The sequence below is a fragment of the Aptenodytes patagonicus genome, chromosome 10 (genome assembly GCF_965638725.1).
Source record: "Aptenodytes patagonicus chromosome 10, bAptPat1.pri.cur, whole genome shotgun sequence".
Taxonomy (NCBI): domain Eukaryota; kingdom Metazoa; phylum Chordata; class Aves; order Sphenisciformes; family Spheniscidae; genus Aptenodytes; species Aptenodytes patagonicus.
In genome coordinates, this window is record NC_134958.1 from 818,574 (window position 1) to 842,407 (window position 23,834).

The following is a 23,834-nucleotide window of genomic DNA, read 5'->3' on the forward strand; positions in this document are numbered from 1 at the left end:
TCCCATCTGCTGCCCATTCATTTCCAACTACCTGCCACTCTCTACTTTGGCTGTTAGTTGATAAAATAAAACAGAATGCTTACAGTGAAGAGTCCCCAGGCCTGACGGTGAATCGACTGTGAAGTTAGAACACAGCATACATATATTTTACTCAGTATACGTGGAAAAATAAGCAGACACTAGACAGTAACTACAGCAAAACACATGGCAGTAGCTCCATATGCTGATTTTCTCTGCTATAACGAAATATTAAACTGCAGCTCTGAAACAACTCCCATCCATTCAGGCATTCTGAAGCAATTAAGCTATGTTCAAGCAGAGGAGACTGGCTCACAGTATCCCCTTTGGATTACAGGGGGTTCCATTAATTCTAAGAGTATACTGGCTTGAAAAGATGTGATCCCTGCCCCTTATATTATTAACAGGGTATAAAAAAGCATTGGTAAAGGAATATATTTCCAGATTATAGTGGTTCATAAATCAGGATTATAAGGTCTTTGACATCAAATGGTAGGAGGAGAGAAGAAAAAAAAACCCAACAACAAAAAACCAAACCACCAAGAGAGGGGAAAAAGAAAAAGGAAACCTTTGCATTTCCTCAGTAAAGGCGTATCCGTGTGAGACACAGAGGTAGCACCATCACCAAGTCTTTGCCAACTGCACTAAAGGAGTTACTGAGAAGACATCCAGGAACCATTTATACCTCTCAAGGCCTGGAATAAAGCTCTACAAGGAAAGGGGGGGGGGAGGGGGGGGAACCAACAAACAACCAAGAAAACCAAACCCACCCCCAAAACCACACCCCCCACAAAAAAGCCACCACAACAAAAACTTACATTTGATCAGATAAGCATCATTAACACAACTTTAACAAATCTTTGAAATAAGAATCTGTTATGCAATTGCTTGCCCCCACACAAAAGTTGTATAGTTACACAGGCCAATTATAAGGAGGTTTCATTATTCAGCTATTTCACCACACCTGTGAAGAATGTTAATTCAAGCTGAAAAATGCTAATTCAGTTCATGGCTGTTAACCACAGGTTAAAATAATTAGCATAGACTCTACCACCCTTGCAAGAATCTAAGTAATTCAAAAGATACTGCCTTGTACAATAACAGTTAGGTAGCAAAATAAAAGTATACAGTAAAATTCTATAAGTACAATCTACAGAAGACAATAGCAGCCTGTCTACAAAGTAAAATTGCAGAGTATTTATATTACACCTTCACTGATATCCCTAGGTTCACACATTACTACTTAATTATCTTGGACTTTTGGAATAGTGCTCTTTTATTTGAGGAGAAAAATGTTCTCTCTGATATGCACAGCTGAGTGCACATGATGCAAACGAAGAACGAAGAGGCTTGTCTTCCCCTGCCCTCATCACTGAGGCTACATGTTTGCAGGTTCAGCCTTTTTTCTTTTCGCATCTATTCACTTTTTTTTATTGTAAGTTAAATCAGCCAAGCAGTACTAGTAATTAGTCCACCCCATCCTGCAGCTGTTAACTAGACTGGAAATACCAGGTAATAATTAACCTTCGGAATTATTAGGGTAATTAACCTCAAGGTCAGATGGAGAGTTGGTTGTCAATGTCGATTCGGAAGGAACAGAAAAACAGCTTTCTCTGCCTTAACTGAAAGTAGGGTGAAGAGCATTCTTAAGTTTTCAGGGATAACGTACACAGGCAGACAAAAACATTTAGCTGGTTTGGAACACTTTTAGAAAGTCATTGGTCTGTGATCAGGCTGCTGAGCAGTGCAGACAAGTAAGGCAGTTCAATACACTTCTCCTTATTAGGATACACTTCTTAGGCCACATAAAAACTCAGCATAGACAGACACAGTAGGAGCAGCTTTTTACCTGTCCACTTCCTGCTGACACAGTGATTGGTCCATTTTAGACAACAAATGATTGATAAATTTCTATTCAGATCTGTTAAAACTGATTAGTTACCTGCCAGAAAACAGTTTCCCAATACTGAATAAGGCCTCCAGACAACAAGCAGTTTACAGGAATTCCGAGTAGCGAAGACCACCAGATACCGCCGGGAATGATCCGTACTGCTAACTGAACTATGTACAAAGAACGTATTTTGTTCCAGGCAAATACATTGCTATAACTTTTTGAAACAAAGAACATAAGCAATAACAGCAGATTAGGAGAACTTCAAACAAGCATTAAGTCAGAAAATAAGGGAATCATAGCTGATAATTAGAAGAGCATTAATTCCCAGTGGTAGAACAACCAAAAATCTTGGAAACAAACGAGACAAATGCCTTAAGTATGCCCGAAAATCATACCGATTCATTGTTCCTACAACATAATGCCCAACTGTGGTCTCTGAACCAGTGCAGTTCACAAGGACAATGAGAAGGGGAAAACCAGAAGAGAAGCCTCATAATGAGAGGTCGAGCAATATTCAGATATGATGAGTTCAGCAAGCAGCCTAAGTCAAAGTTTTGATGCACTGTGCATCAAACTTAGCAGGCCTCCACATCTCCTAGCCATAACGATCAAAATAACCAATCCTGTTGCAATCAATTTACCAACAGAAGACAGTTACGTGCAAAGGAATGCACAGGCTAGATAAACATGAGGGCTGTTCAGTCTGGTTTATCAAAAGCTAAGGATTTTTAATAGAAAACGAAAGTTACACTGACACTTTTATTTAAGTTTTCCCCTCTCCATTATGTTGCCCAAATACATTAGAATTGGTCTTGTATTTCAATGACAATTTGCATTTTCATGGCACTTCTTGCAAAATTAAATCTTACTACAGACTTCATTATAAAGCAGTTAATTATATAGTAGTTGCAGTGTGGCCACATGCAGACAAATAATGACATCCTCTGAATGCTTATTTGTTTGCAATAGGCAGTCCTGAACACCTGCATTGATTTCCAACTATTCATCATTAATGTTGATTTTGTCAGCTTTGAATATAACTGGAACAAACTATGGAAGAAAAATTGAAATAATGACACTCATGTATTATGATGGTTTTTAATCAGCAATTTCCACTCCCCACTAGCAACAGTCACGCTGGACCTGTGCTTAAATCAATCTCTAATGGACAGATCAAGCAGAGTTGTACTTGCGTAGTGTACTACCACAAAACTGATTTTTTTTTGTTTTGTTTTTAAAGAATAAGTAAAGATGAAGAACAGCTTCTGTGTTCTTTATAATACCAAAAAGAGTACTTTCAAGTACTACGCTTCTAATGCTGTAACTTCTGAAACATACACAATTTAACATGCATTGGAGGTATATGATAAGTTCGTAAGATACTTGAAACTTTTAGGGGAGGATTTACACATCTGTTACTCATTTAGACTGCAGCAGCACAAGTTCTTTGGGAATATCTAACTGTGGGTGCAGTGAAGCACTAGATGCAGAAGCTCCTGCTACAGCCTTGTACATCAGGCCAAAGTGACATAAGTAACATTACATACACCTGGGCTACAATAAACTTGTCCTTGTTATAGCACCTGCCAGGAGATTATCTGAAGCTGACTGCACCAAAATAGTTTCCAGCTGAAAACAAGGTGCTTTGCATCGCTAGCTTTCAAGTGAACTCATGCACTTGAGTAGAAGGGAACACTATTCTTACTGGAAAGTATATCTGGGATGTGGAACTATAAAAATGGTATCCCATGAAGGATTATTGTACTATAAAGCTATAATTCAGTTTTAACTCATTTTATAGGCCTCAATTATACAGTACAGATAAAAGAATCAGTATAACATTAAAAAGCTGTGCAATAAGTAGCAGTTTAGTAAAACACTAGGAAGACCTGTAGGCAGTACATGTCCACCTTGGCTATAATCACGTTAACGGGAAGTGAATGACTTAATAAAATTGCAAAGGAGAATTAAGTGAGCTAGGCTTTCCACAGTTAGCTATATTACAGTAAGACTTACTTTTTTAAGCCTTGCATAGATTCATATAATTTAGCATTACCCAACTACCTCATAGAGATTTTTTTGTGTGTCTCAGTGACAACAGAAGGCAGACTTTGCTCCAAGATACTTTTTTTGTACCATTAAATCTGTACCCCTACATAGTTTACCATTTACAGATGCTCAAGTTGCCCTTAAAAATTTAGTTTCCAAACACTAGAGCAGAGAACAAAACTTGCTTATAGGTCAGCAACCAGTTACTCATCTCTACAGTAAAATTTTAGTTTTAAATTTGACTATACTTTTTTCTTTTGCATTTGCTTTCTTATTGTCTACAATCATAAGTTTCAGTAGCTATATTATCATCTTCAATCATATGTTTACATCAGCTATATTACTGCTGCTTTTCACTTTGAATAGTTTACAGTTCTGAGTTCTTAGTGTTTTTTGTCTGTATGATTGTTTGTTTTAAAACTAAAATTGTGAGGCCTTAGTTTCTTCGGGACAAGGTACTAAATTTTATCTTATCAGCTTGTATTTTGAGAGCAACATTATCTACAGTAATGAAATAACATTTTCTGATTTCTTTGAGATCACCTTGTGTACCTGCCTAAAACACATAACACAGCACCAACATCCATCTTCTAACCATTCAGATCCAAGCGTTTAGTAACACATAAACAGAAACTAAAATATGCTTACATATATGCTTTAGTTAAGTCCTTAAGAGTTTTTCTTCCCCCACTCTTTTTCAGGTTACTTACCTAATCATTAAAAACTTAAGTCTTATATAAAAGACATACATCTTCTGACTCACCTCTAGAGAAAATGAATGGAGTTTCAAGGTGTGCATTTATCCCCATAGTGGAACTCATATTTTTTCCAAGTTTGAATATTTCCTCCACTTTTTCCCAAGATTTTCATAGGCATAATTCACATTGATAGCGATCTTCATATTTTCCTGAAGGAAGATGCCTGTTCCTGCTTGCTTTTAGAAATACCCCTGAGCCAAGCCCATTATCTGCACAGCTGCTAAAGATAACCCATCAATAACTGCAGCCTGATTACCCCTCCTCTTCCTGGGCATAATTAACTATTTGTTGCAAGGGAAGTACTTTCCTCTCCCTAGTGCGTTTTCACCCTTCAGACTACACATTTATGGGTTGTTGCTGTCTCTGTTAAAGCTGATTCAGGAAGTCACAGCTTACTCTAACAATTATTTTCCAGTTAGGTTGTCTTCGTGTTCTGACTTACGATATGACCCAACAAACTTATGTATCGTCACAGACAGAGAGTCAACTGTTCTGTGTAGCTGAGAATGGGTACTGGGAAAGGGAGATAATAACTACTTAAACTTCTGTATTTGACAAAGTCACTAATTTGATACACTATGAATTTAGTGCATTAATTGTGCTTGTCCAGAATTTTACTAACATAATTATAATGTAATTAATTACATATTTATATATAAATCTATATTTATTAAATAATTTAATTTATTTAATTATACATATGTTTCACTGCCTTCCTTTGAGTAAGGCCGATCATAGTAACATTCAAACCTCTTGCACAGGCTTTGAGGCACCCTGTGACGTACCTATAGAACCTAGACCTGAATTTAGTGCTCTAAGCATTTCAGAGGACTGACTGATCTCTAGGTGAAATGCAAGTTCTGCCACTGATGTGAAAGGAGGCAAAAACTCACTCTAATACAGCTTTAATTAATGGAGCTGGACAAATCACAGGAGCTCAAGATTAAAGATAGCTTCCATATATGAACAGGACAGCAGCCAGAAAAAAGGTCAAATTAAAATGAAATCAGATAAATTCTCTTTATGATCATAATCTGAAAAATTAAACTGCACTGACAGAGGAAGCAGAGAGGTAAAATCATACATTTTGTTTATTGGGAAATGGCAATTTAGGAGGATTAAATTGGAACAAATAGAGGAATAGGGAAGGACAAATTTTGAAAAATGTTCTAGAACTGAGGGATCCTGGATTATTAAGTTTGTTTTGTCATCTTTGGGTGCTTTTTTTTTTTCCTAATGCAAAAATAAGCAAAGAGGCATAAAGCAAGTTGTCATTCAAGACCTACTGTTAGATCCTCTGTGAAATAGCTTCATTTATACTACCATTTACATGTTGTGACAAACTAAACACTCTCCGGGGCACAACTCTACAGTATGATAGAGGAATTCCATTCCACTCTGACAGCAAAATGCTGAAAGATCTTCTTTTTGTGAATCTTCAATAGTTAGAATTCCATCCGCGAAGAAGCTAACATACACACATACACAAAAAGGCAAGATGTTTTATATAGAAACTTGAATTCATACTGAGAACAAATACTTGGGCAGGGTTTACAGTGACAGCCAAAGGAATGCGACATTTTATTATACTTCTGAGACAATCACAAAATTATTTAGGAATAAACTTGTCAAGTGCATAGACTCCTACTTATTTTAGATCACTTCAAATGTTTAGACTTCAAAAGATGTACATGCATTTTGGATTCAAAATTGTGGGATTTTATTGTTATTTGATGAACTATTTTTCTCAAACATTAGTGTGCACCTTTCTCAAAAGGTTTGGTTTGCAAGACTGGGTGGCATCTTGTTTTCATTATGCTGGAGGAACTTACTCAATTACATTAAACCTTATTCTGAAGAACCACTGCAACTGAAGGCCTGGTGCTAAAGTGTGTGAAAACAGATGCACAGTAATCCATGCCTGAAATATTTAAATTCCAATTCTTACCACTCAAAGCTGTGAACTGGACTGAAAGCTGTCATTCAGATCGGTCAAAACCACAGCTTGTGATTTTGATCTTAGTATACTTAGTATCGTGCCAGCAAGTAATAGCTCATATTTTTCCCTACATTGCTATAGAACAGTAGCTTTGAAGACAGATTCTATTTTTTTTTTTTTTTTAAAGTATGCCATGACAGTAAATCAACATCTTACAAAGTAACCTCCAAGCCTTCCTGATGGATACAAGGATACTACAAGGCAGTCTTGCCACCTGAGAAATCCTCTCAAGATACACTATCTCTTCAGTGCCACAATAGCTGTTTGTTTCCCAAGCACAAAATATTTATCAGAACAAAAGAACGTGCAATTAGGACAGAAACTGATTGACAAGATCAAAGGCTATCACAGAAGACAGGTGACACAAAGAAACACATGTTGGTGTGAATAAGACACTAGCAAGACACTGTTCTGCTGTCCAGTGAAGTGCGAGCTTCTAATCAATCTCGAATCTGTCAAAGTGTCATCTTGGACTGTTCCCAGAAAGAAAACAATGTCTAACTGACACTTACAGGAATTTTATTAATTACTCCAGATTTTGCCTGGGTTTGCCACTATGCAGCTATTTGTTAGTACCTGTTTCTCACCTATTTCAACACCAATCATTAAAACCATTTTCTTGTAGCAAAAAACAGAGCAGGACTTGCTTTAGGGATCTAATGCTGTTCCTATTTTCTCCTGTCCAGCTTGATTTGCAACAAGTAAGGAATAGGAATGACAGAGGAAGCTCTAGTGCTCTACATAGACTTCTTCAGCTTAAAGCACTGGAAAATTTTATATGAAAGCTTGTATTCTTACCTGCTGTAAATTAGATCTAATCTGCCCATATTTAAGTCATCTTTAAACAAATTCTTGCACTGCAAAAAACGGTTGGGTTTCAGTCCAAACTTAATCTGTACCTGTAGTGTCTGCACTTACATGATCAGTGTTTTCCCTGACCTTCAGCAAATGCTGCACCATGAAGCGAAAAAGCTGCCTGTCAGCTCTCCACATCATAGGCTTATATGGCTTTTCTAACCTTGAATCTCGATATCCAAGTCAGAAAGGAAAGTGTTTCCAAGGGAGATGATTTTACTGTTTGGGACTACATTTGAGTCTACTGCATAGTAACTCACAGTAACTATGAGTTCAGGAGGACAATTTGTTCAGTGAATTTGTTTAGTCACATATCAATGATTGCTAGTCTATGGACAATATGCTAGAGAAGCCTGATAATCCACATCAATACTTGAAATTCCATTTGAAAAATCCATACAAATAGGTAATCAATTAATGAACCGAGGAAAAAAGAGTAATATGAATTTATAGTAAGTAGCTTACCCCTTTCATTGTAAACCAATCAAAATTCAAGCTATGAGTTTGTAACCAAGCAATTGCTATGCAAATGCAGTAAATTAATTCCAGTGAAGTTTACCCTGCACATGAATGTGTTGGTATCCTTCAGGGAAGCAGCTTAAAGATGAAATACGGCACCGCACTAGAAGCCTAATGAAATTTTTCATAAACATTTTCTCCTCATCCCACGGGAGCTCTCTTTTCTCCTCTGTTATGTAGCTCTTTCTGTAGAGTTCTTGTGCCGCTACCTGAAATGGCTGCATTTTGGTTTTTTTGAGATCAAGTCATACAGACAAAGGGAACTGCCCTGCACAAGAACTGATACCTGACTTGACTATTTTAGCTTCTCTATAAATGAACAGCTTTTCTAGTAGTTTCAAGGGAATACTTGCACAGAGATTGAATATACATCTTTTACACACAACTGTAAGTATTAATTAGATACACTAGTTCCCAGAAGCTCACAAGGCTATCCACTTAAATAGATTACTACTTACGTAAGTAAGGTCTAAGTAAAGTGTGTTAACCTTTATAGCATGTAAATCTTTTGGGAATGAGAGATGAAATAACTGCATAACAGTAAAGTGTTAATACAGTTACATGAGAACAGAAACACCTAAGAAGGCATAGACCTTAATTAATCTAGGACAAAAAAAAATTCCAAAAGCCTTTCCTATTCCATTCACACCTAAAGAATTAATCACAAATAATGTTATTACACAGAATCTCAGGGGAAGTCAGAATGATTTGTCATTTATTATGAAAGGTTGTCACCATAACAAACAATACAAACCCATGAATATTAATAATGAAGTCAATTAAAGCTCAATCTCAGGTCATTATAGGATGCAAAACAATCACCAGAACACTTCCAACAACCACAAGCAAAACAGACACTTGTGAAAAGATTTAAAGAAGAGAAAGTTATAACATCTGATTACTAGGAGGAGCGAAACAGTATGGACTGATAGGGACAGATATTGGAAGAAACAAATAGTAATCTGTGCCATGTGACAAAGATATTTACATTTTATTTTAATACCTAACCTGTTTTATAATTAGGTTTTGTAGCTTATTTTATATATACCGCAGGATATCAAACTTGGCAGTATCTTTTGTGCCAGAACTCGACACTATACCTCTTCTCCTACTGGAAGTTTCTCCATGATTATCTCATTCCTAGATTGGAATACAGGTCATGTTCAAAAACAAGGAGTGACCTGAAAAATGTGTATATTTAAAAGTTATGCTGTATTAAACCAACTATCCAAAATAAAAAAACTCATTTCTACAAGTTATTCAGAGCACCCCAAGCAGAGCTGCCAAACAGTTCGTAAGATTAACTCCTCTTAATTCTGCAACAGAATGCCTGTCTTTATAGAGACATAACGTGGATATATACAGCTCTATATTATTATTTTTAATGAGAAATAATTTGGACAAGTCTATTAAAATTTCAGTTTTATCAATTCCATTTATCAATAACTCAATAATTTAAAAAAATATGCAGCAGTAGTTTTCAATCAATATTTCGTGTCTCTCTCTGCCAGGGTCCTGAGTGTACCAATAGACTCCATCAGACCAGCCTCACCAGGGGCCTCTCCAGGGGATTCATGAGCCCCACAGCTCCATTTAAGTTCAGCCCTGGGCCTCCAGTCCCTGCCTGAGGTTATGTTACACGAGAGACAGTCTCTAGCTCCCGTACAGCTCTGCCTAGGTACCCGCTGATCTAGACCCTCACTCTCGGACTGATTTCCTGGCTTGAGCTTGAGCCTGCTTCATTGCTATGGACCCGCCTGGTGATCAGTGCTGTGTCTTAACCCGGTTGCCATCACTAGACCTGATCCTGACCTGTAAGAGTTGACTTACCAGTTTGACCTTGGACCTGTTTCATCACCACAAACTTGTCTGGTCATCTGCACTATTGTTTGACCCTTGCTGCTATTCCCAGGCTTGCCTAGGGGTAGTGGGTTGGTTGGGGCACTGGCTGGTGAGGCCCCTGCCCTGCTTGCTGTGTTATCATGCCTGACTGCCCATCCCCTGGGGAGCAGCTGGCTGCACTGGCTCATCTTCACTTACCTAAGGCCTTAATTCTGCATTCCGTGTTTGTAAAAACTCAGCTGAGTATGAAGATTTTTGCTTTCAGAAGTGCCACAAAGATCAGATTCATAGCTGCGCTATGTAATTTTACAGCAAACTGTTAAATAGATCCTATGAGAACTTCATGATGTGAACTAAAGCATTTAACTTTAAAAACAAACAAGAATAACCTACCAAAATCTATTTGGGATAATTCTAGGAAAGAAAAATGTATATCAACATGTCATATCAGCTCACCATCATTTGTTCTGAACTGCAATTTGCCTTGCCAAAGTAAATGTTTTGTTCCCTTCTACTCTTCTGAACAGTTTTATACATAATTCATTGTTTTTTTCTGACAGAATTGTCAATTCCCTAAACGTTCATTTTCTCAATGTCCTTTTTCTCAATCTCTTTCAAGTACAATGTTTTCTCTACATACTGCTAACTGCTAATTTACCTTCTTTTCCATGTTTTTCACCCCAAATTTTTTAACATAAGAATAAAACTGGTAACAATTGTAAAGTTGACATAGTTGTAAAGTAGAGGCATATAACAAACCCCATAAAAATCTCTTAAACTTCAAATTCACTATATTTATGAGACTTAGTATTCTCCAGCTCTAATTGTAAACTTTGTCTATACTTTTCCTGCTGTGGAGAGCTACTGCAACATTCTTTAAAATTCTTCAGAAGCACTTTTTTTTTTTAAAGTAGATTTTGAAAGAACCACTTCTATAGTTCTAGACCACAGAAGATCTGAAGGAAAAACACATTTGAGAAAAGCAAGATAGTGGAACTGAACTTGGAAAGGGCAGAAGAGCAGGAAGGATCGTCAATGAGCATGTTAATTTGAGTGACAGATGAGAATTAAGCCTGGGGAACAATGGAACGATCTCTCAGCACTACAGTGCTGTTCAAAAGGGCTTAATTTTATATGAGACTGTAAGCCACTATTACAACAATTTTCTCTTATTGAAAAGATCTGTGCCCTACTGTAATAAAATAAATAACATCATTTATTTGCAGTTTTAAATGACCAATCTATAAAACTAAACCAAACATCACCTAAAGCAGAATACCTTCCTACCCATGCTGCTTTCCATAAATCAAGTAGAAAACAGCTGCCCAAGCAGCCAAAGGGCTTAGAGGAGTGCTCTTTAATATGTGAAAACAGTTCATATTCAGGGAAGTCACTCAGTTGGTGGGTGTTTGATGCAAACAGCCATTTTACCTTGCCTTTGGAACACAGGAGTATTACATGAGTTAAAATGTTATCTAGAGAAAAAACAAAACAGCTCTTTTAGAACAGCAAATCAAAGAAGAAGTAGTTGCAGCAGCCGCTTATCAAGATTGACATTCTCTTCTTTTGAACTATTCTGGACATCAGATGTTGTTTCTTACTTTTTTCGACTCTGAGGGTACTTTCATATAGCTGGTGCTTTCAGAAACTGCACCAATGAGTGTCTAATACTACAATACTAGCTCAGAGAAAGAATGCAAGTTTAAAGTAGATGAGTTTCAGCTGAGATGTACAACAGCTTTTGCTAATATTAGGTCTTAACATGGCCATTTAGTTAAAAAATTCTGCTAATTGTCCTTTATATACTTTTTCTATAGCTAACGAAAGGTCAGGTTGCTTTACCTACCTTCCCATTAAAATAAATAAATAATGTTTACTCGGTATTTTTTATTTGCCTTTAAAACAAAGACTAGAAACCAGTAATTTGTGCTGTAGGAAATAACCACATATTCTAAAAGCATTACTCATATTAAGTAGTACACAGATCCCAGACAGAGATTCCATCACACTAGATACTATAGAAATGAGAAAATTATGTTGGTTTCAATCTTAAAGACCTGTATATTGTGCTATTTATGCAAACTAGAAGGTGTCACGAGAAACTAATTTTCTCTTTTTATGTACTGTGAAGATTCATGTGTATGAGCTAAATTTCTGCATCCAGGCTCAGTCATTATCTTGAAAATAGATTTGATAAAACTCAATTAGTTATAATTGTTTCATCTAGACTATTTTCCTCATCAATAGAGGGTTTGAGGAGGAATAGGAGACTAAGTATTTAATATTTTTTTTCAATCCTGAAGGAATTACAGGAAAATTTCAAATGGCACTGGACACCTATGTTTAGCCAAACTGAATTCTACCCAAGACCCTGCCTGAAAAGTATTCCTTGGAGGCGCACCCACACGCCCCCACCCCCCAAAAAGAAAAACCAAAACCGAACCACCACAGACCCCAGTAAGTACAGTATGTCTGAAAGTGCAGTACTGCACTGACTGGAGCAGCTTAACCACTTAGAAAGAATATACACTTGTATGAAACATCATACTATGTGATGTTCTTCACAGTTTTCCAGGACAACTGAAGCTGCTGCCCTGGGAAGTAGTACTGCCCTTCTTCAGATGTGTGGAAAAGCATAGTATTAGTTATAAGAAAGTAAAGCACAGTGATACAACTGGAGCTCTCTAAGACACCGGCACAGGGACTGCAATCATGTAACACGTGGCTTTGTTTTAGAGAACAGCCTCAGAATAATAATTAAATGCGAAAAACCTCTAATTACAATGTCAACTGCTTTTTATATTTTAGAAGTAATATGCCAGTTCTGAAAGGCTGGGAGCGGTGAACAGTCATAGCCAAAAGGCTTATGTGTGACCTACATTTTTTGTTAACCTGCTTTCTCCTTTGCTTTCTTTTGGACCTTATTTCTTTTTGGCAGTAAACGTGAAAGGAAACAATAACACATCATGGAAGATCGGTTATGCTTAGCTATTCCGTAATATAACTTTGAGGAACAATCTGTCATTGAATGATCACAACAGTAAACAAACATATGGACAAATGTTATCTGTTTAAACAGCTATGGCTACGTATTGGAAATATGGTTTTAGTTTCAGGAGTTCCTGACCTATAGCCAAGAGGTGGAGGTGGAAATTTTCATGGTTTAGAAATAATTTTATGCCTGCCTATCAACTTTTCTGTTATCTGGGCATGAATAATTAAACAGATTACTGGACAAATGGCTGTAAAGTGATCACTTCAAATGAATTTAGACCTTAGCAAATGTTTGCTTCTCTGTATTCAAAAACAGGGAAGATTAATTACATTTTTAAGAGGCCATTTAACTCTCAGGATGTTTCAAGCATTAAGGAACTTCTAAGACTATCACATTTAAGCTTTCTTCTCAGTTTTCATCTGTTTGAAAAGATCTGTATGTTGCTGTTATACCCCATTAATTTACTTTAATTAATATCAGTTTAATGACTATTACATTAAAATCAACATTGCTAGCAATTGCAGATCATGAAGTCCAATTTTAGTAATATATCTCCTTTTAACACTCGGCGGTTACCATCACCCAAAACATTTGATTGGAGGAAACGCTGTCAAAGCCAAACACTTTAGAACCAAATACTTAAAACCAACTTTGTCCATAAAATCTATATAGGTCTAGCATGGTTTTGTAGGCAGCATATCCCTCCTTCATTTCCTGTGTGAATACAAGGATGTACGATGACATCTACTTATATGGCCTATGTAGGTAGAAATAAGTAAACCTGAAGAATGGATTTTTTTTACGTAATCAAGTCTTTTTTTCCCCTTGTCCAATGATTGATTTATAGCTCTGCAGAGAAGACAAGTATCACAGGACATATCAATATTATTTTTAAAAGAAAGATCCTTATCTGTGTTACTATTTCCTTAGGTTTTGGGTTTTTTGGGGGTTGGTTGGTTGTTTTTTAAAAGAAATCTTCTATTTAATTTTGCTTGGTTTGGAAATGCCCCTAATCAATCAGTTTAGTTTCTGATTGACAGGCCCTTGCATAGGACTGACTTTGTTTAGGTGATTAACTGTGGACTGCAACATTAATATTTTCTAATTATTGTAATTAATATTGTCAATGTATTTGATTGCTGTTTTCAAAATACAGCAAACATTTTTAAAACAAGACTTAGAGTAACATTTTCAAAAGCTGAGTGACTAAGTTCCTTTGAAAATGGAACATAAGAGCTTACCTTTTTGATGTGTAATTTTTTTTCTTTAGTGTACGTTTTCAGCATAATCCTTCTTTTGTTTCAAACAGTAGTTGTAGTTGTTCAAAACAGTAGTTTTATGAAACACACTTTTTTATTCTGGTTATTCTGAGATCTAGATTAATGGATTGCTTTCAGTCGTGAAGAGAATTTTCCATTTTAATTTTCCAGTTAAGTGAAATGTCTCCAGAAGAAACACTAAACTTATTGAGAATACAAGCATTAATTGTACTATTGCAGTATTCATGTGTTTCAAGTTGCAAGTATATGAATTGCATAGATTAATTCATTTTTGTGCTAATGTAACTTGACATAGTTAAACTGTAAATAGAACATACAGTTTTCATTTAAAGCTTTTTATCAACTTTAACATTTCATGTACTATTGTATGTACTTTATTCACTTATCTGCTGTTCTAATTCAAATTATTGTAGCTTAAGGCAATTATGTCATACCATACTGCTAATACGATAGATGTATACGTTACTTCCTCAGTACGATGACATGCAAGAAGCACACGTGAAAGGTATGATTTTACTGAAGAGTATAATTCAAGTACTTATATGCATATTTTTTCCTGAAGAAGCAGCATATAATTATATGAAGTACTCATAAATTATGTCCTTCTCCATCATTTATATATTTTTAAATTATAAGGCACTTTGTTTTCAGTCATTCTGGTGTAATATCTGTAAATTTCTGGCTATTCTGGATATACAGCAACATATTTGTACCTGAATGGTACCAAAGAGATTAACCATGAAATCCTTATTCTTGCAAGTAGTAGCAATTAGCACTGGATACTAATAATGCATACAGAATGAACCAATTGATTTATCATATGGTTACTATGCACAGCTGGAATGAAGTATATACTGAAATACTTGATTGCTGATTTTTAAAAAAATTAGTAATTTGTTCATTAATTACATTCATTGGAGTTTTTTTTAAAAAAAAAAAAACAACATTTTCCCCTTCTCTTTCTCTTTTTTTTTTTTAAAGACTCTGGGAGAAGATATATCGCTCTAATAAGAAGTCACTTAATCATTTACCACATCCTTCAAATTCTGATTTAGTTAATCAGTTACACTTAATTAGCTATCAGTCTACATTTAGAGTCAACTGCCATAAACACCATTTATGTATATAACCAAAGAATTGACAAGTAAATATCAGTGTAAAGAACAGATTAATGAAGAAATTTTGTACACATTAATACTTAAATATTTACAGGATAGTTAAATTTGGTGTTTAATACAGCCAAAACAAATAGTCTAATCTACTTCCCCAACTTCTCAGATTTTTCTGATGTATTTTTATAGTACAAATGCAGTTATTTTGAATAAATACACATTGCTATCTTTAATTAAGCTTTAAAATAATCATCATCTTTCTGCTCATAATCTTTGAAAATACTTATTACTAGATGAAAAAGCTTCCCATTTAAAAATACTACCTGGTGGTGACCCTCAATTTAGTAATATAAACTTTCACTTAAATTCAATAAAATTATCTGGGACAAAGAGACAAAGGAAAGAATTCCATAGTCAGGTTAGGTTAATTTCTTATGGTTTAGCTTAACCTGCTCAGAGGCTCGGATCTCTGTTGAAAAAGACATCAACCCAGATGATATGCTAATGACTGGACATGTGCTTAGAAAAATATAGAGAAATAGCTCTTGAATACTGCCATTGCTGACAGCTCTCACCCTATGGAAGCGCTTGTACTTCTCTGTAAATGCCCTGCAAGAACTTGCTGGTAAATGTATACAGGCCAAGGATCACAACAGCCAAAAAGATGCTGTAGCACCTTGTATATATACAGTCTACTGGCTAACTGCATCCATGAACTTGATGATCTTTTTGCAGTCTCATTTATTTCCTAGTAATTTTGTGTTGAAGCTACATGCACTAGGACTCCGCTTTTTTACTGTACATGAAAAGGTCATTTAAGTGCATACGCAACATGTTATCCCCTCAGAGAACACATAACTTAATAATGTAATAGCTTTTATCATCTTTTCTCTTGTGTTTGAGCTATTTTTCTGGTACCACTGCTGTTAGACATGGCTTAAACATGAATCAAGTGTCTGACACTTGCTGCATTTCCCAAGAGCCTGTTCTATCCCTCATCAGGACAACACACCTTTTTGAGTGTCAGCTGCTCACAGACTGTCTTTCCTGAGTTACTATAGATAGAGGACACCATGTATGAAAAGTAATACAGTCTGTGACAGCTGATATGAAAGCCAAAATTAACAGGAAAGAGAGATAGCTTTTTTCCCCCCAGTTTGCCTTTGCAAGCAGAAGAGAAGAGAAGTGATTCTACCAACACATAGAAAGCTCTCTCTGCTCAGAGACCACTGCTGAGTGATGTTCTTAGAGGCTGCCTGGACCTCCTCCTGAGCATTCAACTCCACTCGACAAAAGGTGATGGCGGGAAGTAATACAATTGTCGCCACTTCATTCCTTGCCTCTTGCACCCATTATGCATCATCATCTTCCACACTCAGGGAAGCAGAAAGACAGCAATTATCTTTCCCTTATCTTTTTTTCCACAGCATTGTTGCTTGTTCAAAGCAAATAGATAAAAAAATTAATTCCCTTCTGGAAAACTTCCAGAAAGCATGGTAGCCTGCATAGGTAAATACTTTAGCTTAAAAAATGGAATCAAATGCCTTTCCTGCTCTCCAGATGCAATCTATTAGTTACAACACACAAACCACGCCAGGACTTGCTTCCCTTCCTTTCTTAAGCTTTCAGAAAGTCACTATCCAATAGCTGAACCCCACGTAGACACATGCCCAAGGGTGAGAACAGGACAGACACACAAAGCCTTACGGGTCAACACTGTCAATAGGTCCAATTTAACTTAAAAGAAGTAGTATATATTGAGTTGTGAAACACACTACCTTTAATCATCTGTTGTTAGAGTTAGTCACAAAACCCCATGTCACTTAAGACCTGTTGGATAGAAGCTTTTAAGCTTTTCCCCCTGCCCCCCAAAAGGGGACATTTATTTCGTCATACATTACCTTTTTGTTCAGACATTCTTTTGATCTTCTTACCCTAACCCAATAGCTGATTTTGCTCCAGTCCAGCTTTCTTGGCACAGTCTTGGACCAGATTAAGCTGATCACCTCACCAAAGCCTTAGGTTTGGGTATCAAGACTGGTGATTAAGAGAGCAGCAGCTACACTGAACTGCTCTCTGGAGTCCTCTGTCTCCCCTGCCATACAGAGGAAGCAGAGCTAACTGTAACCCCACTAGGCAAAACATTCATCTCCATGAGCATTTATGAATCTATTGTTTTTCATGGCAGGCTATCAGAGATGAGAAATATTGAATGACCAGACAGCGCTCTAACAGAAGATGATAGTCTGCTGGCTGTCATCTTTCACTTACCCGTATCTCTAGTTCCACACTGTTTACTCTCTACCTCAAAAAAGCAATAGCTAAACATTTCACTGCTCCAGTGTTTTAGAAAAACAACAATTCCTGTGGTTAGCTTCTAAATATGGGTGATAGCTCAGTTATTCCACTTAGATGAGAGGCAAGCACTCACCTTATAAGCACTCTTCTGTCTCCTTTAAATCTGCAGTTCCACTATACAAAGCTGTTAGCAACAATTCTAACCTTTTCTTTCCATCACCTGCCCCTTGTATCTGTACTTATTCAGTGGCGTACTACAACAACTATTTGCACTAGCCACTGCCAAATCTGTAAAATGATTCAGGCAAAAGATTTGCCTTTAAAATAACCAACCTTACAAAATTTTTTTCCTTTTTTTTTTTTTAAATAGGATTAGGACAAAGATTTCTACCACTGTACTCAGGAGGACAGTGAGCTGAGATCAGGGTCAAGCAACAGAAATTAAGCTAATTCTGCTTTTGAACACGCTGCACTGTAAAATTATGGCCTAAGAAGATACAGAGACAAGAGAGGATACAGTGAAACCTGTCTCCACAGAAGCAACTATCTGCTGGTGTAGGATCCATTCAGAAACCAAAACCACTTATGGAACTTGCAGCTTACTGAGGAGTCCAAGGAACTGAATGTAACAGTTGAATTCCATTATCCCATCACTTCCCTCCTTATACCCCCATTCACATACCTGAACCAGGAAGGCATTTTAATGTCTCAACACAAACAAGGCACACAGAAAATCTTTGTAATACTTAAACGGCAGTACACACTGCAAAGGTATCTAAGACTTCAGGATTTGTAAAAAGTAGCTGGAAATTAATCGATATTATCTAAACAACAACATAACTACAAGTGTGCATCAAGCATCGTTTCATTATGCCATTCCCCAAGATCAACTGTAGTCCGAAGAAACAGGTTAGAACAAATTTGTGTGCTTCTGCTCTTTTTTGCCACTTTTCAATCAAGCAGGATTCCTAATTTCTGAAAATATGTAGGAATATAAATCCATCAGTTTCATTTGTGCTTTTCAATTTTATGCTGCTCTGGGTATTATAATTTAGTGTTATGAGTACTCCTAATATAAACTGCTGTCACATACAGTAGAGCATTTACGGAACGTATAGCTATGCAACAAACATTTTCACATCTCACTGCTCCTATCAAGAATTTTCCTTTGATAGGTTGGCATCTAGTTTTCACTTTGTGGCAGGGTCCTTGAATTCTTTACCTTATTTTTGGTTGTAAGCAGTTCTTCACATTTTGTATAGCATTTATTTTAACCTTAGGTGAACTGGGTTTTGTTGCATGCATGGCACATGATCTAGGCAGGGAAGAAGGAGCCTTCCTGCTCCACCTTGTGAGACATGGATGAAGGCTGACTCTCAGGGAAAAGCAGGGCCCCCAACGAGCTGCTGAGGTGACTCTGAGGTGACACAGTTCTCAGCCGTGTAGATTTTCCAGAGATGATTGTTTAAAAAGTAAAACAATCTAGACCCCCACAGTCACAGCTACAGATAGTGAACACTGCAATTCTTTGCACTTTTAATACCACTGAAGTGTTCTCAATATTTAGCCACATAGAACTTGTATGTGAAATCTATTTTCAGAAAGACAGTAACAAGGAATCTTATAGACCTCGTCTGTCAATTTTGCTGACCGACTGAGCACTCTAAGAAATGTTATTTGTTCTTCTTATTGGTCTCAGTTCTAATTTCTTTAATGTCTTGTGGACAGTAAAATTAAAGTATCATGCAGGCAGCACACTGCTTGTGAACGACGACCTGGAAAGTCATTGTTAAAGGTAATGCAAATAGCAGTAATATCAGACCTTTCTAACGCCTCCTGTTGCAAGATGGAGTTCTGTTGTTCGGACCTCTGTCAAAAACTTTACCTGTTCCATGCTTCAGTATGTCTCATTATTTAGACTGTTGATCCACTAACACTTTAAACTGGAATAAGCTAGAACTGCCCCTGCTCATTTCTGCTCTTCCTTTAACCTGACACAAAATATTTGAGCATCTGCTCAAATGGACCACAAAGCTGAGATAGCCTAGCAAAATGTTTCAGTTTTTATTCCAGATCAGTTCCAAGTCTGGTTCATTGAATGGCGAGAAAAACTCTTATGATGACCCAGGGAGGCAGACAACACAGGGAAAGCAGTGATCAGCTGACAGTGGGAGGAGCACTGCTTCTTTCTTTCAGTGTCCTCCATTCATCCCTGAACCTATTCAATTAACTAAACACGCAGAAAACTAAGCCAAAGAGTGGGGCTTCTTGTTTCTCAATTCAACACAGGGTTCAAGACAGCCTGTTTCAACAAAGTACAGTTCCAGAAGAGATGGAAAAGAGATGAGAGCAGCCCCACAGCTACAACAGGGGGCTGGAGATGAAGGAGTAGGAAGGATTAGAGGCAAGGATGGATGGAGAAAGTGACTTTCAGTTCTGGTGAGATGTTCCTTTTATTTGAAAGAAGCTTACTTTACCATGTATCTGCCATTAATGAACATAGAAAAGCTAATAAATACCTGCATTGTCTTTAAAATATTATCCTTTAAAACATCACTTCAAATGAAAGCCAATCAACCAACACATGCACTTCTGAAGCCTATACATAACAACCTGCTGCAAAAGATTCTAGAATGTTATTTACCCCTTTTGCATTATTAATAGATTATATTCTTGTTTTGTAGGAATTTGCCAAAGATATTTCTGGTTGCCTTTAATATCTACATTTTTTGTAGGCTAAAATCCTCTTTTCTGACCACCAATGATTCATTGAGAAGGCACACATATTTGCAAACTGGTTTGGCAGGCTACAGTATTCTTCATGTTTTTTCTTTCAATAGAATAAGAAGATTTATCATGCTCTGTACCACCACAATAATGGAAACATATGTCTTATGGTTTTACATGTTTATAAAACTTCCAGTCACATTCTTGCTTAAAGTAATTGTATATGTATCACAATGTCATTCAGAAATTTTAAAAAAATTAAAAAAAAAATCAATAAATGTTATGAACATGTGTGATATGACAAATTAAAATACCTTAGTTTGCTTTCTTGTATGCTGAGACCACTTTCCATGGATAACAGACTATCATGTGAATGTCTTACACCTTGGAGAGGTGTCTCTCTGTGCCAGCCTCTGCAATCTAAATCTTTGTGGGCATCTGCAGAGAAAGAAAAAGCTGCTAGAAATCTTTCAGTCCATTTTACAGAAGGAACTTCTAAAAGAGGAAGTACACATTAAATTAATGAAATTAATTCATTAAATTCATTGTAATAGGGAATTAATCAAGTCAATCACAAAACCTTATTAGAATTAAATTACTTTTACAAGAACAGCAGAAATAGAGTTCCAAGATCACCTTCTGATTGTTGCTCTGAAAACTTCAAGAGGCCTAAACCAGCTACCTTTTTGTTACACAAACTTGGAAACAGTTCATTTTACAATCAAAAAATGAGCTATTGCTGAATTGGGAAGAAAATGGATCTCTTAATTTTCCAGTCCAACTTCAGCTCTTAACTGGCCATGTATTTCTTACGTGTCCATGCACAGCATTCCAAGATGTGTGGGGGGGTTGTTTTGGTTTCGGTTTTTTCTTTGGGTGATTTTTGGTTTTGTTGTTGGGTTTTTTTGTATTTTAAGTAAGGAATCAGGTTTTACTGTAATTCCACATGCTATTGGCCTAGAACTGACCTTTTTTTTCAAGTTCTTATCTCTTTGGAGAAACCTGGCAAGTGTCATCTGCAATTGCAGGTACAAACTGATTTCCTGCAGAACATTTTACTCTATAAATCATCCTATTGGCTTTAGTGAGAGGAAAGGGTTCATGATCTGGCCCTGAGTGTGAGGAAATTTTCTTCCATACTGGTTAGAAGAATTTGTGTACCCATCTCTTTTCTTCCATTTCTGATGTTTTGGTTAAATATTAGGAACTATGTTTTGATTTATTTCCTCTCACACTGTTTACTCACACCTGGTTAGCTGCCAAAAAAGTAAAATTTATGTTGTATCTTTTGCTCAAAATAAAAGCAACACCGTTGAGAAACAAAGAGAAGATAAAGATAACACTTTGGAAAACAACAGGATCTTGTGGTTTTCCTACTGCATAAGTTAATGCCAACTTTTAGGTTGTAAGTATATGTGAATTATTACACTAAGGTGCTCTGTTCTTAGAATTTTATACTCTGGTGTATGAGTTTTCCCAATCACTCTGCTATGATTTTTCAGGACCTTGTTTTAGGCTGATCAAAACTGTATCAGAACAATTCATTTTCTCATTTGCTAATCCCTTGGTGTATCAGTGAAATAGCATGGTGACTAATGCAGAAACAGGGATTAATCTAATCATTGTTACTTCATTCTTGTTAACTTCATATCCTTATTTGCTAATCAATGTATATGGCAAAAAGTGATAGTGAGTTGAATTTCAACCAAGCCTCAGAGGTGAATACCTCCATGGCATTTTCCAAAATTACTCACCAGGTTAAAGTCCTGTTGACTTTCAGTAGGCTACTTGGCAAAATGAGATCTTAGTTCCCAAGTCACACAAATTACTTTCAAAATTATAGCTATTACCAAATACATTCCACTTAAGTAAAATAATCTTCCATTTCTTTAGCTTACACTTTCTATGTAAGGTATAACTGAATGTTAAGGAACATGATATATGTCTCTCAGGCTGGATTTAAGAAAAAATAAGTGATGTCCTTTGAATTTTCTTGTCTTCTCTTACAAGAATGACCTAATAAATTTGAAGCAAAATTACTGTATTTCATAACAAAACCTGACTATCCTTTAAAAAACTTGACTCTTAGAAACATTAAAAATGTTTGCAATTCAGCTGTAGTATTCATCTAGAGTCCGTATTTTATTACGGTGAATTTGCTTGCAGAATTTTAAATATATGAGAACCTCATTTTACTTAGCGGCCTTTTAATGGAGCTCATGGAGCTTAATGGAGATAGCAATGGTGAAATGACAACTTTGTTGGTACCACAACTAACGTTAGATGATACTTCTAGAAGAAAGCACTCATGAATTAACTGATGATATGAACACATTTCCCTGTTACTACATGCAGTGCTTCAAGCCCAAATGAAGCCATATTGTTAAAGCAGCATGGAAGGCTCTTATATTTCTGCCAAGTATCTGGCATTCTCAAATGGACATCTTTCAGGAAATGTGAAAAATAACTGCAGTCTTCTACCTTTCCAAGGTCATTTGTCATAACAAAGAGGCTGTACTGATTCCAATAGTCAAGGATAAATTCTCAGCTTGTCACAGCTGAGCTGAGAATTGTTCAACAGAATAAGCAATCAAAATGTAATGCCTTAGTCAAACTCCAGGCAGAGGGTAAAGATAAACATGTGGTAATGCTTTTGAATTCCTCCCTCCGAACAGAAAACTATAGTGTCAGAGTGACCTCTACAGGATTTCCACAGCGCTCCACGACTACAGTCCCAGGGACTGTCTTTAAAACACTCTTTCAAATATATTTATTTGGAAACAGAATACAGGCATCAACCTGCAAACTGACACTCCCTCCAGCAGCAGCCTGAGATCAGTAACAACCTGAATTTACAGCTTATAGAAACTCTAATTGTGTGTTTACAACAGACTTGCACCAGGTTTCTAGATATGAAAACTATGTAAGGACACACTTTAAACATTCTGCTGATTCAAAGGAGGTTTCAAGAAGAATTTATCGCACATAGAATAAATACAATTTGTACCAATTTTTGTCCTTTCATAATGGGTATTCCACTGCTACTGCACAAACTGTTGTCCTTTTCTGTCATCTTTATAAACCGCTCCTTCTTTGTACTACTATTCTCTTTTTATACTTAAGGACTCAGCCCATTCGACATAGGTACACTTTCCATCATGCTTAAAGGAAATAAAATTATCTCATAAGTGAGAATAATCTAGATGGAGGCACATGTGAATAGCAAGAAAAAAGTTCTTCCATCTGAATTTTTACTCAGACAACTGCAAATTGCTTGTGGCTGCTGGGGAAAAAATACCAAACAAACAAAATACAAACAAAAACCAGGATGTCACTAGGGCTTAGGCTATCTTTTAAAATGTTTTATTGGCTAAGAAGTAGTAAATAACGAGTAATTTTTGTAAAAAAAAAAAAAAAAAAACACCAAACAAAAAACCCCACAAACAAAAGGATGTAGGCCCTGTTGTGACTCATAAGATTCCACAACA

The 23,834-nt window shown here is 36.4% G+C and overlaps 1 protein-coding gene across 4 annotated transcripts in view; it reads right to left on the reverse strand.

Annotated features, from left to right (window-relative positions):
• Positions 1-23,834, reverse strand: part of UNC13C (unc-13 homolog C) — a 238,892-nt gene that overhangs the window by 202,968 nt on the left and 12,090 nt on the right. The window contains exons 6-7 of one of the 4 annotated variants that reach the window (XM_076347731.1): positions 20,661-20,784; positions 84-116 (exon numbers count right to left, since the gene is read on the reverse strand). In XM_076347731.1, the coding sequence (XP_076203846.1) occupies positions 84-116; positions 20,661-20,784 (157 nt within the window). Of the gene's footprint in view, positions 1-83; positions 117-7,516; positions 7,565-7,636; positions 7,690-20,660; positions 20,785-23,834 lie in introns of those variants that run through there. The other 3 variants (XM_076347732.1, XM_076347734.1, XM_076347733.1) reach the window with 3 other exon arrangements.